The sequence below is a fragment of the Trichosurus vulpecula genome, chromosome 9 (genome assembly GCF_011100635.1).
Source record: "Trichosurus vulpecula isolate mTriVul1 chromosome 9, mTriVul1.pri, whole genome shotgun sequence".
Classification (NCBI taxonomy): domain Eukaryota; kingdom Metazoa; phylum Chordata; class Mammalia; order Diprotodontia; family Phalangeridae; genus Trichosurus; species Trichosurus vulpecula.
In genome coordinates this window covers 131395540-131412761 of record NC_050581.1, presented here as the reverse complement: position 1 = coordinate 131412761, position 17222 = coordinate 131395540, and the positions used below count along the sequence as shown (strand labels likewise).

The 17222-nt window shown below is 37.9% G+C and overlaps 1 protein-coding gene across 1 annotated transcript in view; it reads right to left on the bottom strand.

Moving 5' to 3' along the window:
- Nucleotides 1-4626: 4626 nt before the first annotated feature.
- Nucleotides 4627-17222, bottom strand: part of SPATA48 (spermatogenesis associated 48) — a 75351-nt gene continuing 62755 nt past the window's right edge. The window contains exon 9 of the mRNA XM_036739711.1: nucleotides 4627-4768. Coding sequence (XP_036595606.1) covers nucleotides 4627-4768 — 142 coding nt within the window. The remainder of the gene's footprint in view (nucleotides 4769-17222) is intronic.

The window sequence follows — 17222 nt, the reverse complement described above, 5'->3', positions numbered from 1 at the left end:
AACATGTATGTGCCTGACCCTGGTTTGACAAGTAAAACAGAGAGAAGTCTTTTCTAGAGGGAATGGGAAAAACAATGCGACTTCCAAAGTTCAAATGGAGGGTCCGTTGTTATTGGTGTCCTTATGTCAATGTATTTTTCAATATGTGACAATTTTCACTGCCTAATTAACAGTAAATGGTATTTGAGCTCTTTATACATATGTGTATAATATTATATATATATACACATATGTTCAGATACGTATGCTATATACTATACATATGACTCTAAACATATATGTGTATATACACATGAATTTGTGATTTCACTAGTATAAGGAACTCCCAGCGTGCAAATACTCTCCAACAAAATTCATTGACAAGTATGTATGTGTGTATATACTTATATGTATTCCCATATATATATACATATATATAAATATGTACTCTTTTATATATGCATGTTTTTGTTCAGTTTTTCAGTCATGTCCAGCTCTTTGTGAATCCATGGAGTATAGCACGCCAATATTGTCTATGGTTTTATTTTTTGCAAAGATACTGGACTGGTTTGCCTTCCTTTTTGAGTAGATTTAGGCAAACAGAGGTTAAATGGCTTGCCTGGGGTCACACAGCTACTAAGCATCTGAGGCCAAATTTAAACTCAGGTCTTTCTAACTCCAAGCTGAGAACTCTATTTGAGCCATCTAACTACCTCTCATATGTGTATATATTAATATAAATTTAATACATAAACATATAAAACTTTAACTGCTTGTACTACCAGAAACATTGTTTTAAGCTGAGCAAATATGAGTTAGTTAATTGCTAATAAATGCACACAGAAGCAATATATTCCATACAAACATGGAAATAGTATATCTATGTCAACAATAACAGGAATGTGCAAATGTGTCAAAAGTTGAGCTACCATAAAATATTTCACTACTATAAACTAACTACTTTAATGCCATTTTCTAAACCAAAGCCATCCAGCTTTATCCAGATTCCAGCTAAGCATCATTGTTTTTGAGAGCTGAGCTCTACATAGGAAAATAGTTCTTTGTACAGCCCATAGGTAAAAAAGAACAGGTCTCATCTAAATTTTCAGTAATGTGAAATGCCATTGGTTTGTGAGTAGTGTATATGTATTGGGGACAGAAGGGAGCTTCTCTGACAACAGTTATTGTTAGCATAGCCTATATCACCAGTAATAAGGGATATGCAAACATATCAAGTAAAGGAACAATATTGCTCCCGAAGGCCTTTCTGCTAAGTTGCATAAGTATTTGCTGTGACAACAGCATCAAACTCCACATAAAGAAAATAAATTTACATTTGGCAAAGAACAAGATTAATCTATTGGCAAGATTTGTTGAAAACAGTGAATAGTTTTCATTTTTAAAATGATAGAATAATTTCCAAGAAGAATGAGTACAATTAAATTTTCTTTTCTGAATGTTTCTAAGTATAAATTATCATTTGTGCGTGTGTATATCTTACAGTGAGTCATGTAAACATTTTTGCACTTAAGTGAACTTTTTTTATTAGTAAAATGATGCAAACTCATGTGCTTTTTTCTAGATGTAATTTTTGTCCTTATCTGTGTTAACTATGGTTGGGATGCTTTGGAGCTAGGCAAAAAAATCAAACTTAGAAACATATTGGGGCATTCCCTTATTCAAGCAGAGGTTTGTTTCTGTGTGTGTTTTCTCACCTGTGTGTATGTACTTATTTTATCCATCTTGGCCTTTCTTATTTTGAAGCATAAAAAATTATAATATAGTATCATATAATTCCCTGAGAATGAGCTGGTCATGTCCACTTTTCCTATTCACTAGCTCCAGCTATTCAGAATAAATGATAATAATAGTATTTCTGTGTCAACTTAAAGCTTGCAAAATGCTTTACGTATGTTATTCAAACCTCACAATAACCACTTGGAGTAAGTGCTATAAAGGACATTGTCTACCTTTTACAATTTTAGGAAACTGAGGCTGCTGTCATTCATTTAATATGCAATTACTAAATGCATATTATGTGCTATTCATTGGGGATACAAAAAAAAATCAAAAACAATCCCTGGCCTCAGGAAGCTTACAGTCTTGCCAAGGAAGAAAATACATACATACATATATACATACATATATATATATATACATACATACATATATATATATACATATATATATATATACATAGCAGTAATATAGACAATAGACACAAGGTAATTTGGAGGGGGTGGGACTAGTGGTTGGTGGCATCAGGAAAGGTGGCATTTCAGCTGAACCTTGAAGGAAGTTAGGAATTCTGAGAGAGAGAGGGGCAAGGGAATATATTCCAGGCATGGAGGACTAAGGGATAGAGGCAAGAAATAGATTGACATGTATGAGGAACATCAAGAAGACCAGTTTGATTGGACCACAATGTGTTAGAATGCAGCAGTCATGTGCAATAAAGATGGAAAGGTAGATTGGAATCTAGCAGTTAAGGGCTTTAAATGCCAAACAGGAGTTTATATTTGATCTTGGAAGTAACAGGTGAATGATGGAGTTTTTCTCCCCACTTAAAAGTATTTTATTTTTCCAATTACATGTAAAGGTAGTTTTCAACATTCCCTTTTATTAGATTTTGAGTTCCAAATTTTTTTCTCCCTCCATCCCTCCCTCCTCCCCAAGACAATTTGATATAGGCTGCACATGTACAATCATATTAAACATATTTCCACATTAGTTACATTGTGAAAGAAGAATCAGAACAAAAGGGAAAAACCACAAGAAAGGAAAAAAAGAGAAAATAGTATACTTTGATCTGCATTCAGACTCCATAGTTCTTTCTTTGGAAGTTTATAGCATTGTCCATCATGAGTCTTTTGGAATTGTCTTAGGTCCTCAATTGTTCCTTAATAGGTTCCCTTAATAAAAGGATTTGTTCTGTAAAACTTGGATTCAATCAAAACGCCATACCCAAGGACCCAGAAGGCCACATGTGCCCTTAAGGATGCAGATTCCCCACCCCTCTCTTAGATCAATGTATTGCTGAGAAGAGCTAAGTCTATCAAAGTTGACCACTGCACAACGTTGCTGTTACTGCGTTTAATATTCTCCTGGTTCTACTCACTTTACTCAGCAACAGTTCATCTAAGTCCAGGTTTTTCTGAAATCTACCTGCTTATTCTCTCTTATAGCACAACAGTATTCCATTACATTCATATACTACAACTTGTTCAGCCATTCCTCAGTTGACAAGCATCCCCTCAAATGTTAATTCTTTGCCACTACAAAAAGAGCTGCTCTAAGGATTTTTGCACGTGTAGGTCCTTTCCCCTTTTTATGATCTCTTTGGGATACAGACCTAATAGTGGTATTGCTAGATAAAAGGGCATGCCTAGTTTTATAGCCCATTGGGCATAGTTCCAAATTCCTCTCCAGAATGGTTGGGACAGTCCACCAATGCATTAGTATTTCAATTTTCCCACATCTTCTCCAACAATAAATGATGGAGTTTTTTTAAACAGAGGTTAAGTGACTTTTCTAGGATCATCCAACTAACAAGTGTCAGGTGTTTCTCCTTCTAACACTCCACCTGCTTTGCCTTCCTTCATTTAGGGGACTCTGACTTATGAAGAAAGCAGAGATGGCAGTTTAGAACAGTGAGTTGTGTGAGCACTCACCTGGGATCCAGGAACCTGACTGTATGTGTGTGACTTTGGGCAAATCATTTTGCATTCATAGCCTTCATCCATAAAACAAACATATTTATCTGAGATCCCTCCAAGCAAAGTCTATTTAAGAACATCTGACTCAAAGAACATTTTAAGTTAGAAGGAGACTTAGAGATAATCTGGTCTAATCACCTCATTTTACAGATGAAGACACTGAGGTACAGAGAGATTAATTTATCTTTCAAGGTCAGTCATGTACTAAGCCAATACTTAGGGTAAGGTTTCTTAATTGTGTGTGTGTGTGTGTGTGTGTGTGTGTGTGTGTGTGTGTGTGATGGACTCCTTTAGTAGTCTAGGGAAGCCCAGGGACCCCTTCTCAGAATAATGTTTTTAATGCTTTAATATTCCATTTTCCTATAATCCCTGATTCTACATTAGGACCTTTTAGATCAAAGATTGTTAACTAGAGTTCACAGATCCCCAAGAGGTCCATGGATGGATTTGAGGGGGGTCTGTGAATTTGGATACAAAAAAGCCAATCTTTGTGTTCATTAACCCCTAAGTGAAATTTGGCATTGTCCTTAATTATGAATTTTAAAAATTATTTTGGAAAGTCAGCAGGCTTAACCAAACTTCCAAAGAGCTAAATAATGTAACAAAGATTAGAAACCTCTGTTTAATAGATTACAGGCCTCCAGACTTCTATTTAGTAAGACAGTCCATAGTAGTTGGTGCTGTCTTCAATCCAGGTAGATAAGCCGTTCGGGACAGATGAGAGGAGCTTAGCCTTGACAAAAACATTCATTTTTTAAAAAAAGCCACAAAAACTCCACAGTTCTGTATATAAGTGAATGTTTAATACATGTTTGTTGAGTTGAAGTGAAGTACTACAATCGATCAGCCTATAGACACATAATGTGCAGGTTTTTTCTGTAGTTTTTTATTGGCATAGAGTACTTACTGACACTTACTGACTTACTGACACTTACAGGATAGGATACTTATGTGACTTAACAGCTCCTTCTACCATCCCATTGAAAGAGTTGTATGGCTGCACCAGAGTAACCATTTTTGATAAAGGTCCCATGTGACGATAATTAGGCACTTCCTTACTTTCCCATAGGGTGCTATAATTAGAAAACAAAAAAAAAGCATTTAACAAATTTGAAGCCACAAGTCCTTATGTCTTAAAGCTATTATTAATTCATAGATGCCCATGTATATTTGAGGACCTGGGTGATGTAATGGAGAGCACATTGGACTGGGAATCAGGAGATGGGGGTACTTTTAGTTTGAGCTCTAGATTGTTTATCCCAACTTATACACAAATTGTGGATCTTTGCAAAACATTCCTAACAAGTCACCATCCAGCCATGGAGAGCTCACTATGTCATGGGACAGCCCATTCTATTTTTGGACACAAGGACAGAAACAAAACAGACATGACTATTAACTGTCTTATAGAACTTTCCATTCTGATACATGAAATATATGTCTTTTTTTTCCATCTGATTTTTCAGTAATGGTCAGGTATTTCAGACTTGTTTTCCATTAAAACTTACCTTCAAAAAATGCCCTGTGGGGGCGGAGCCAAGATGGAGGCTGAAAAGCAAGGACTTGCTTAAGCTCTCCCCTAAATCCCTCCAAATACCTGTGAAAAATGGCTCTGAACAAATTCTAAAGCTGCAGAACCCACGAAATAGCAGAGGGAAACAGGTCTCCAGCCCAGGAGAGCCTGGATGGTCACCGGGAAGGGTCTATCACATGGTGCTGGGCGTGGAGCACAGCCTAGCGTGGGCTGCCCTGCCAGGAGAGACCAGACCTGGAGTCAGCCAACCGGAACGTGCCTTGGGGCCATGAATCATTGAGCTGTGGCAGTTACCAGACTTCTCAACCCACAAATGCCAAAGAACAGATTAGAGGGAAACTGTGGAATCAAGTTCAGAGAAGTCTGATCACCAGCCTTGGGGGTGGCAGAGGTGAGGCAGTGGTGGTGGTGGCAGCACCAGGAAACTCCTGAGGCTGCTTCTACAGCTCCAGCGTCAGCTGCTTCCTGAGTCTCTGGCTCACACGGTGGGAGGAATCTAGCAGCGGATCAGAGCTGCTAGGATCTGGATTGCGGTCCTGGTTGGCGGTTCTTGGGGGAGGAGGAGCACTGTGGTGACAGAGCCTGGGGTGATGGTGGAGTAGAAGTAGCTTTGAAAACAGCAGTGCTTGGACCCTAAAGCTTGGGACAAAGTACTCTCTACTCTACAACCAGTCATATCCTGACAAAAAGCTCAAGGGTTAAGTAGTTGGCTGGGAACATGAACAGGCAGCAAAAATGGACTCAGACTCAAAGGCAAACTCAAACTTAAACTGTAGATTCCTTTTTTGGTGACAAAGAAGACGAAAACATACAGCCAGAAGAAGTCAACAAAGTCAGAGAGCCTACATCAAAAGCCTCCAAGAAAAACATGAATTGGTCTCAGGCCATGGAAGAGCTCAAAAAGGATTTGGAAAAGCAAGTAAGAGAAGTAGAGGAAAAATTGGGAAGAGAAATGAGAGTGATGCAAGAAAAACATGAAAAACAAGTCAATGACTTGCTAAAGGAGACCCCCCAAAAATACTGAAGAAAATAACACCTTAAAGAACAGATGAACCCAAATATCAAAAGAGCTCCAAAAAGCCAATGAGGAGAAGAATGCCTTGAAAGGCAGAATTAGCCAAATGGAAAAGGAGGTCCAAAAGACCCCTGAAGAAAATACCACCTTAAAAATTAGATTGGAGCAAGTGGAAGCTGGTGACTTTGTGAGAAATCAAGATATTATAAAACAGAAGCAAAGGAATGAAAAAATGGAATATGATGTGAAATATCTCATTGGAAAAACCACTGACCTGGAAAATAGATCCAAGAGAGATAATTTAGAAATTCTTGGACTATCTGAAAGCCATGATAAAAAAAAAGAGCCTAGACATCATCTTTCAAGAAATTATCAAGGAGAACTGCTCTGATATTCTAGAACTAGAGGGTAAAATAGAAATTGAAAGAATCCACCTATCACCTTTTGAAAAAGGTCCCCAAAAGAAAACTCCTAGGAATATTGTCACCAAATTCCAGAGTTTCTAGGTCAAGGGGGAAATACTGCAAGCAGCCAGAAAGAAACAATTTGAGTATTGTGAAAACACAATCAGAATAACCCAAGATCTAGCAGCTTCCACATTGAGGGATTGAAGGGCTTGGAATATGATATTCCAGAGGTCAATGGAGCTAGGATTAAAACCAAGAATCACCTACGCAGCAAAACTGAGTATCATGCTCCAAGGCAAAATATGAATTTTCAATAAAATAGAGGACTTTCAAGCTTTCTCAGTGAAAAGACCAGAGCTGAATAGAAAATTTGACCTTCAAACACAAAAATCAAGAGAAGCATGAAAAGGTAAACAAGAAAGAGAATTCATAAGGAACTTACTAAAGTTGAACTGTTTTGTTTACATTCCTACGTGGAAAGATGATGTGTGTAATTCATGAGACCTTTCTCAGTAATAGGGGAGTTGAAGGGAACATAGACAGAGGGCACAGAGTGAGTTGAATATGAAAGGATGATATCTAAAATAATGAAATAAATTTAAGGGGTGAAAGAGGAATATATTGAGAGAAGGAAAAAGGGAGAGATAGAATGGGGTAAATTATCTCACATAAAAGTGGCAAGAAAAAAGCAGTTCTGTTGGAAAGGAAGAGGGGGCAGGTGAGGGGGAATGAATGAATCTTACTCTCATCAGATTCAACTTGAGGAGGGAATAACATACACATTCAATTGGGTATCTTACTCCAGATAAAAGTAAATGGAAAGGGATAAAAAGGGGAGGGGATGATAGAAGGGAGGACAGATAGTTGGAGGAGTTAATCAAAAGCAAACACTTTTGAAAAGGAACAGGGTCAAGGGAGAAAATTGAATAAATTGGGACAGGATAGGATGGAAGGGGAAATATAGTTAGCCTTTCGCAACATGAGCATTGTGGAAGTGTTTTATGTAATGATACATGTGTGATCTATGTTGAATTGCTTGCCTTCCTAGGGAGGGTGGGTGGGAAGGGAAGAGGGGAGAGAATTTGGAACTAAAAAGTTTTAAAAGAAGATGCTTAAAAAAAGTTGTTTTTTACATACAGCTGGGAAACAAGATATATAGGGAATGGGGCACAGAAATCTATCCTGCCCTACAAGAAAGTAAGGGGGAAGGGGATGGTTGGGGGGAGTGGGGTAAAAGAAGGGAGGACTAACTGGGGAACCAGGCATTCATAATATATGCCATCTTGGAATGAGGGGGAGGGTAGAAATGGGGAGAAAATTTGTAACTCAAAATCTTGTGGAAATCAATGTTGAAAACTAAAATATTAAATAAAAATGATAAAATAGAAAAAAATGCCCTGATACTCCTAACTGACCAAGATGAGAAATAATGTAAGTTCTGGCCATAGATTTTAGATTCTTAAAGGGGCTAAGCCTTTTCTTTCCCAGTCCTGAAGATTGTAAACTAAATGCACAAACTCATTTAAGCAGAATCTGGGGTTACTCTCCAGTAAAATAGGAGAGGGAGTAACCAGTATTAGGTATGATTCTAAGCACAGCAATTTTTTCCTCATGTTTTTACATTGTGGTTTAGATAAAGAAGCTAGTAGATGAACTATTATAAATCCTACAGTGTTAAATTTTGATTCTAATGATCATTCTAATGAAGATGAAGCTAGCATGAACGATATCTGTGCTCGCCCTAGACCTTCTGAGCCCAAATTTTGAGCAAAGGCATGGAAATTCTGCCTTCCAAAATGTTTTATTATTAGCTTTTAGAGAAGGTAGTATGCAAGTATGAAAGTCTCTCTTCTATGATTCTAATGAGTTTGGTAAGTTAAGCAAATGCTTTTAATGGTCCCAAGCAGTTTCTGAGCATCAAAATTTATCTTTTTTTAGTATCAGATTCTCTCACAGAAAAGAAGGATGGCATAATGGATAGAGGGCTGGGCTTGGTTTCAAGTCCTACCTTGCCTATAAGATTACAAATCCTTCATTTAATGTCTTTCTGATGATACCTAGCTGTGAATGGAATTATGGAATAACACAATCTCCAAAGAACCAATATTGCAAGTGACGATATAAGTGACAAGAGATAATGGACAACGACACAGTAAGCATTCATAGGTAGCTGTATAGTCCCAAGAAATGGCATAAAAGATATCACCCGGGCATCGTACAATGAGAAAAGAAGATGAGCTGGTTATTTATTGAAAGTGAAGAATAATAGCCTGAGCGGGTAACCAGAAAATGCTGGAAGGTCTACAAAGTTGTAGGTAAAGACTCAGTGGAGGATCCATGGGAGAATGTACACAGGAATAAGATGAGTGGAAGGAGGGAGGGGAAGGGAATAACCACATATATAAATATGTAGCACTATGCTAAATTCTTTAGAAATATTATTTCATTTCATCTTCAAAACTACTCTGTGAGGTTGGTGCTATTATTATCCTCAGTTGACAGTTGAGGAAACTGAGGTCAACAGATGTTAAATGACTTGCCCAGGGCCACATAGCTTGAAAGTGCCTTGAGTCTAGAGTTGAATTCAGGTCTTTTTGATTTCACTGGGTGGTGCAGTAGATAGAGTGCAGGACCTGAAGTTAGGGAAATTCATCTTCCTGAATTGAAATCTGGTCTCAGACACTTACTATGTGACCCAGGGCAAGTGTCAGTTAGCCCTGTTTGCCTCAGTTTCCTTATCTGTAAAATGAGCTGGAGAAGGAAATGGCAAACCACTCCAGTATCTTTGCCAAGAAAACCCTAAATGGGGTGAGAAGAGTTGGACATGATTGAAATGACTGGACAACCACCACAATGATTCCATACCCAGAGTTCTGCCACCTAGATGAGAATGCTTGGATGTTTTCCTACCTGCACTGATGGAGAGAGTAGTATCCACACTGATGAGACTATAAATCTGTCCATGTACTGAAGGGTAACATTTTTTTAAGACTACCTTCTAGGTCTTTAAGTATATGTTTTTAAAATAAAATTTTAAAATGCACTACAACTCCACTTACATGAAGAGAGGGATTGAGTTAGTTATTGGACAATAACAGATATGCTTCTCATTTCTTTTCCAAATTGACACTCCAATTACATCATATAAAAATGTATTGATTTTTATGCTTCAATTAATTGCCTGTAAGTAGAAATCAACATATGAGAATCATATCTAGGTGATAATGCCCTTCAGGAGCAATGATTCAGGATGCTTTAAGCAATGCTTAGTTCAGGAGCACAGAGTTGGAAGAAATCTTGGGCTTTCATGGTATAGTCCACTGTCTTCAGGCAGCAGCCTGTCCATACCACCCAGAACAAGTGTTCCCTCTCCTGTTCTTAAGAGCAGATTATCTAGATCTTGTAATAGCAAGAACCTTTCAGTTGTTTTCCCTGAATCCAGACACCTCTTCCTTTCCTTCAACCTTCAAACATCGAATAGGATAGTACTAAGGTACAGAACTGATCATGTCACTTACCTGATCTGAAAGCCTTAGTGTCTCCAGGATAAAATACAACATCTTCTAATTGGTATTTAAAGGCTATTTCTGTCTAGCTACAACTGATCTTTCTAGGCTAGTTATATATACATTTCTCCCTTTGTACACTCTATTTAACATTGCATCTCCTGCCTCCATGCTTCTGTAGTCCATGCTTTGAATGTTCTCTCCACTCACCTCCACGTGTTCAATCAATCAACCAACATTTGCTAATTAACTACTACGTTACAAAAACTGTGCTAGGCACTGGGGACACAGAAATAAAAAGAAAACAGCCCATGGCCCTGGGGAACTTATATTCTATTGAGGTAGACAACATATACACATATAAGTAAATACAAGTGCTACAAAATTTAAATTACAAAGTAGTTGAGGGGGCATCTGTAGTAGTTGAGTCAAGATTTGAAAGAAACTATGGGCCTAGAGGTCAGCCTGTTCTAAGGCACAGAGATGAGAAATGAAAGGGAGCTTGTGAGGAACAACAAGAAATCTAATTTAGTTCTTCCCAACGAAATCCTTGGCACTGTCAAGTGGTGCAATACCAGAAATCGATATGGTTTTATCAGGGGAAATAACATTAAAGAAGAGGCATTTACATCTACTACTGCCCCCCTAAGGCCCATGGGATCTTTCCATCTGACTTGCAGCTGAAACTTTTCCAACTTTCCAGTTGTCTCCTACATTAAAATGTGAACTCCTTGATAGTCTGGATGAGAGTCCAGACTAGGATAATGATCATGTGAGTGGACCAAAGCAGACAGATCTGAGAAATGTTGAGGAGGTAGAATGTATTAGATATAGGAGGTAAGTGTGAGTGAAAAGTTGAGTGAAGCTCCTTGATATATTTAGCTCCTCGTACCTCTCAGTGCTTAGCGCAGTGCTTTGTTAATTGTAAAACCTTAACAAGCGCTTCATTCATTCATTCATTGTATAGATTGTCTGTATTCTAGAAAAGGCCTGGAAAGTGTTGCTTCTTACACGAGGTCTTTCCTGATTCCTCCAGGTATTAGGGTTCCCATATTACTTTGCATTCACTTATTTGTGTGTATGTGCTCTCCTACCCCCAGTAGGCCATGAGTTTCCTGAGAGTAGAGACTATTTTCATTTTTGCCTTTATATCACAGAGCCTAGCAGAGCGCCTAGCACATACTAGGCACTTAATAAATCCTTGCTGAATTGATTTCAGTAAAGTATAAGGTAACATTAGGAATTGAGTGTTGAGGAGGTAGAAATGGCATTGTTTCTCTGAGGGTATGGAAAAATTTTGGAACATCCACTAAAAGGAATTGAGTAGGAATTCAGCAAGGGATGAATAATAGGAAGATGGAGCGGCAGTATGGTCTCATTTGATAATGGCTCCAGTTAGAGAATCTTCACAGCAATAAGGGTAAAAATGTACCAAGCTGAAGAGACAATTAGGAGAAAATTAGTTCATTAGGTTCTTTTTATCTACCTGCTATAGGTAGTTGTGGGCTTAATCCTTAAGTGATACTTTTTCAAAAAATGAACAAAAAATGGACCACAAAAACCACCGAATGGCTTCTTACAAAGAAATAAAAGTTAGCTATATCGGAAAGGTGAGGTTAAATTGACCCTTGAAGGGTCATTTCTCCTGCATCACAGAAAACTTGAGACTGCTTAAATTCAGTACACTTTGCTTATTGATTAGAGAATTCTAACCCAGTGTAAGCAGGATGATTTTCTCTGTTAAACTGTATTTTCACAGTTCATTAAGTATTATATTTCTGTAAAATATCACTGTTTTTCAACAAGCTCACTGTAAGAAATCAGGAAGTAGATGTTAACAGTTATAAAACTGAGAGTGGACAGGTTGGATAGATGGATCCAATACTTTGTCATTCATCTCTTAGGGTTCAATTCCACCCAACAAATAATTATTAAATGCCTTTTAGTCAGTGTATTGGGTACAGGGGATTAAAAAACAATAACAAATAAAAGAAAAGTTCATGTCCTCAGTTAGCTTTCTTTTCACCTGGAGGATATAATATATATACAGATAAGTAATGAGAAGGCAATTTGAAGAGGAAAAAATATAAGTTACAACTGGGTTGGGGGGAAATAAAGGAGATTTCCACTGAGAAGGTAATACCTGAGCTGAATCTTGAGGGAAGATAAGGATTCTGAGAAATGGAACTGAAGAGGGATTGTATTATGGCATGAGATGAGGGGGTTGTCCAAATGTACAAGGGCAGGGGATGGAAAACAGAGTCTGGGAAATAATTCAGCTGGAATTTAGGGTCTGTAAGGGAGAATGATTTAAGAGAAGGCTGGAAAGAGAAGTTGGAGCCAGATTGTGAAAGGCCTAAAATTCCAGATCTCTGAGTTTATATTTTGCCCTATAGATGAAAGGGGGCCACTGAAAGATTTTAATGAGAGGATCAAACCACAAATTAGATTTTTAGCTTAGTGAGGTTACTTTGGCAACTTTAAGAAAGATGTATTGGACAAAGAGAGAATGGAAGAAGTAAAGACATTGGGAATTATTACAATAGCCCATATTAGAGATAATGAGGGCCTAAATAAGGATGGTGGGGATATGAGTGGAGATAAGGGAGAAATGGAAGCAGTGTTAGGGTGGTAGAATCAATAAGACTTGGCAGCTGATTGTGTGGGGTGATAGAGAAAGGTGAGTCAAGGAAGACTCTGAGATTGTGAACCTGGGCGACTGAAAGAATGGTCGTGTCCTCAACACAAGTTGGAGGAAAGGTGAATTTAGCAGGGAAAGAATATAATTTCCTTTTGGACATACTGAGCTTGAGATGTCAATGGGAACTCCTGTTGAAGATATCCTGCTATCAATTAGCAATAGATGACTAGAGTTAAGGACACAGATAAGACAGACAGATCAACAGCTAGCTAGCGTCCTAGATAAATATAGATTTAGGTTACATAGATTTGGTAATTATCTACGTGAAGCTGATAATTGAACACATCAAGTTGGAGAACACAAAGTGAGTGAAGGTTCAGTCTAGACTCTTGAAGATACCATGCTTGGGAGGTCGGAGATAGGTGAGTAAATAGCAAAGAAAATGAAAAGAAGTGGTCATGAAAGTAAGAAGACAGTCATGCTGCAAAAGCCAAGAGTAAAGAAAATATGCAGGAGGAGAGGCTAGTCAATATTCCCAAATTGAAGAGAAGTCAGGAATTTAATAGTCAAAGAGTTCTTTGGAATCCTTGGGGAGAACAGTTTCAGTAGAGTGATAAGGTCAGAAGGCAGCTTAAGAAGTAAATGTATGGGTGGTGAGGAAGTAGAGATGAATAAGAGTAGATGGTTCTTTCTAGGAGATTGGTAATGAGAGGGAGGGGAGTTCCTATACAGGCTAATAGGTTGAGGGAATGGCAGGGTTAAAGGAAGATTTTTTTTAAGGATGTGGCTATATTTGTAGATGTTAGGGAAGGAAAGAAGTAGAAAGAGAAAGAATGAAGATGACTGAGAAGGAAGAAATGATTCCTGAGACATGAGCCTAGAGTAAATAAGAGGAGATGAAATAAAGGGCACAACTGAGGAATTAGCTTGACAAGGAAAAGGAAGTTGGAGCAAAGGCTGGAAGTGACTTCCCCATGGTCATAAAGTTGGTAAACACTAGAGGCCAGACTGGATACTAGGCCCTCCTGACTTTCAGGTTGGTTCTTTATCCATCACATCACACTGTCTCTCTGTTTAAAAAAAAGTAAATTTGTAATGGACCCAGCGAGCACAGTTTTATGACATTCCAATGGCATATCATAACATCAGAGTGGAAGCAAAGCAGGCAGGGGTCATCCAATGTGAAAGATTAGCAGGGCATAAATACTGGTAGAACTAGAAGGCAAGGGATTCAAGAGTATAAATGAACTGATAAGCTTTAGGGTCAAGACTATGAAAAGTAGAAATTGAGATCAAAAGAAAGATGGTGGAGAGAGAAAACAGAAATGTTAGTGGGAATGGAAGCCCTGGTAAGGATGAAGAATTGGTTCAAGACAAATGACCCCTGCGGGAGAGATGAAAGTAATAATGTTTATCAACAGAAAATGGAATGTTAGAATTTGAGGCTATGGAGGCAGAACAGGGTGTTGGTGAGTTATGAATTTAAGAAATTTTTCCTTATGTCTAGCTGAAATTTGATTCTCTGTAACTTTCTTGGCTTTTCAGGCAAAAGATCTCCAGCTCCTTCAACCAATCCTCATATACAGGATGATCTCCAGTTCTCTCCCCATTGTTGTTGGTCCCTTTTGGGCATGCTTCGTCCTGCCCATGTCTCCCATGTAACACCCATGACTGAGCACAGTAATGCAGATATGGTCTGATCAGGGCAAAAGACTTCTCTATTTTCATAGCACAATGTTATGTGTTGAATCAGAACTAATGTGACCCACAGATTTGCAATGTTTGATTTTCGTGCTGCCATGAAGGTACTGCATTAATGATGAAGACTAGTCATCCCAAGGTTCAATCATGAAGATTTCCAATGATGAGTAAGAACCACAGCATATTTTATTGGACTTGTTAAATTCCCAGTGCCACAAGGACGGGTTATCAAATAAGCCAACTACATGCTAGTAAATATTTCTCTTTTTGAGAACAAACATGAACTATAGTTTATGAGTCATTTTAATGCTGATTTTATCTCTTTTTAAAAAGTCTTTTTTTGGAGGGGGGAAGGCAGGGCAACTGGGGATAAGTGACTTGCCCAAGGTCACACAGCTAGTAAATGTGTCAAGTGTCTGAGGTCACATTTGAACTCAGGCCCTCCTGATTCCAGGGCCGATGCTCTACTCACTGCGCCACCTAGCTACCCCTGATTTTATCTCTTTTTTAAAAAGTCTTCCTCACATGAGATAAAATATTTAGTTTTACTTAATTTTCAAAGATTATGCCTAAATCCTATTGCCTGGAAGTTGATTCACCTTTAAGTAAATACTACAAAAACATAGTTGCACCTTGTGGGTATGGGTGGCATTTCTGACTTGGATTTAGAACAAACTGACAGTTCAAACCCATAGAACTCAAGACCTTTGTTGTGTTGGGTTTTGACTTTGCCTTCTGTATTCCCTTTTATCTCAACTCTGTCATAACAGGAAAAGCACTGGTTTATCTAAGTTCAGGTATACTTTCAATTCTTCTGAACCAGAATGATGAAGAGATAGTGGGGCCCCTTGGAAAGCAAGAGCCTTACTTTTCGTTAACTAACATTGTGGTACATTTAATGCCATGCCAAATACACAGGGACCCATGAAATAATGTTAATAAGTAATTTAAATACTGAAGTATAAAAAGCTACTAATGTAGTTGAGTTGTCCACTTTCCCCTATTGATAAAGAAAAGGAGATGGCTGTAATGGCTCCCTTGAGCAGAAAAAAGATAACAACATGAAGTATAACTTCACCATGATTTTCTGAGCTGTGCTCTCTAGGAAAATATGGTCAAGGAGATAGTTCCAAGTCTTTTGATGCATACACCACCTGAGACCTTACCTAAACATATCTATAATATGTCCCTAATTGTGCCTCCCCTTTTAAAGATGGATGGCCCTTTCCACTTTAGATGGCTCTCTGATTCAACAAAGGGGGAAAATATATCCATTCAGTCACTTTAGGAGGTAAATGAGGAAGGGAGGACATTCTCCCCATCCACTTAAAAAGAACAAAATTATGGACAAAATCATAGAATTTGGGAGTCAGAAGAGATCTTAGAAGAAGCCATCTAGTCCAATCTATAGCTGAAAAACAATCCCCTCCACAACATACCTAACAAATGTTCACCCAGCCTTGGCTTAAAGAACCCCAATATGGGAAAACCCACTACCTCCTAAGAGGCCTATTTCATTTTTGGAAAGCTCTATTTGTTAAGGTTCTTTTTTATATCACATCTAAATTTGCACATTGCCACTTGTCCTTGTCCCATGGGGCCAAGCAGAACAGGTATAACCCTTATTTGATGTGACTAATAATTAAAATACTATATCTTTAAGACAGCTATCATTTTCCTCTCCTCCCTTCCCAGGCTTCTCTTGTCTTAGTTAACCATCCCCATTCCTTCCAATTGATTTACACATAGGATGAACTCAAGAGTCTTCATCATCCTGATTGCTGTCTTCTATACTGAGTTAATTTGAATTTATAAATGTCTTTCCTAAAATATGGATGTTTTTAGTATCATCCCATATGCTGTTTTATTTAAATTTTTTTGTTATTCTGAACTTGAAAAATACCAACAAACATGAATATTTCTACATACAAAGAACAACAAAAGAGGACTGTATGTGAAACTATCAATTTCCATTATGCACATCTTCGTTTTTTAAAGTATGTACTAAATTCAGCAAGTTAGATCCAAAGGGGTCTTGCTTGCTTGCATTTGTTTCTGAACCTTCTGCTCTACAAAGTGCATTTTTGAAATGCTTCACTGACACTCTTTTCTATTCTTTTTTTCTCCTATGTTCATAACATAGCACTGGTATTTATTCAGGTTTTCTCATATCAAATACAATATCTCTCACATATTGAATATCTAAATGATTAATGTAAAATTTATGGTCCAGGAAAAATTCTGGCAGGTTTAAATTCAGACCTACTATCAAAGTTAATGCTACTTTCTCACAGCAGTAGCTATAGATCTATAATTTGTTTTGGAAAAAAATAGAGATATAAATAGAAAGAGATAAAAGATAGATACATAAGTAGATGAGATGGGTGGATTGATAGAAGGAGATAGGCGAATGGATGGATAGATGATAGATGGGTGGAGAGATAGTGGTAGATGGAGGGATGGATAGAGAGAGAGAGAGAGAGAGAGAGAGAGATTGGCAAACAGGCAGATAGATCATTTTGAGTGATTTGACACTATGATGAAGTTAAAACAACAACAGAGTAGTTTTTTTTCAATCAGTTATTGATGAGTCATTGCAGTCATAGCACCTCTAATATTGGTTTGTGCCTTGGTCACATTTCCAGGACCAATTACAGTTTGGAGTTTCATAGTTTCTTTACCCTGTCAAATTTCAACCAGGGACCAAAATGTCACTAATTTAT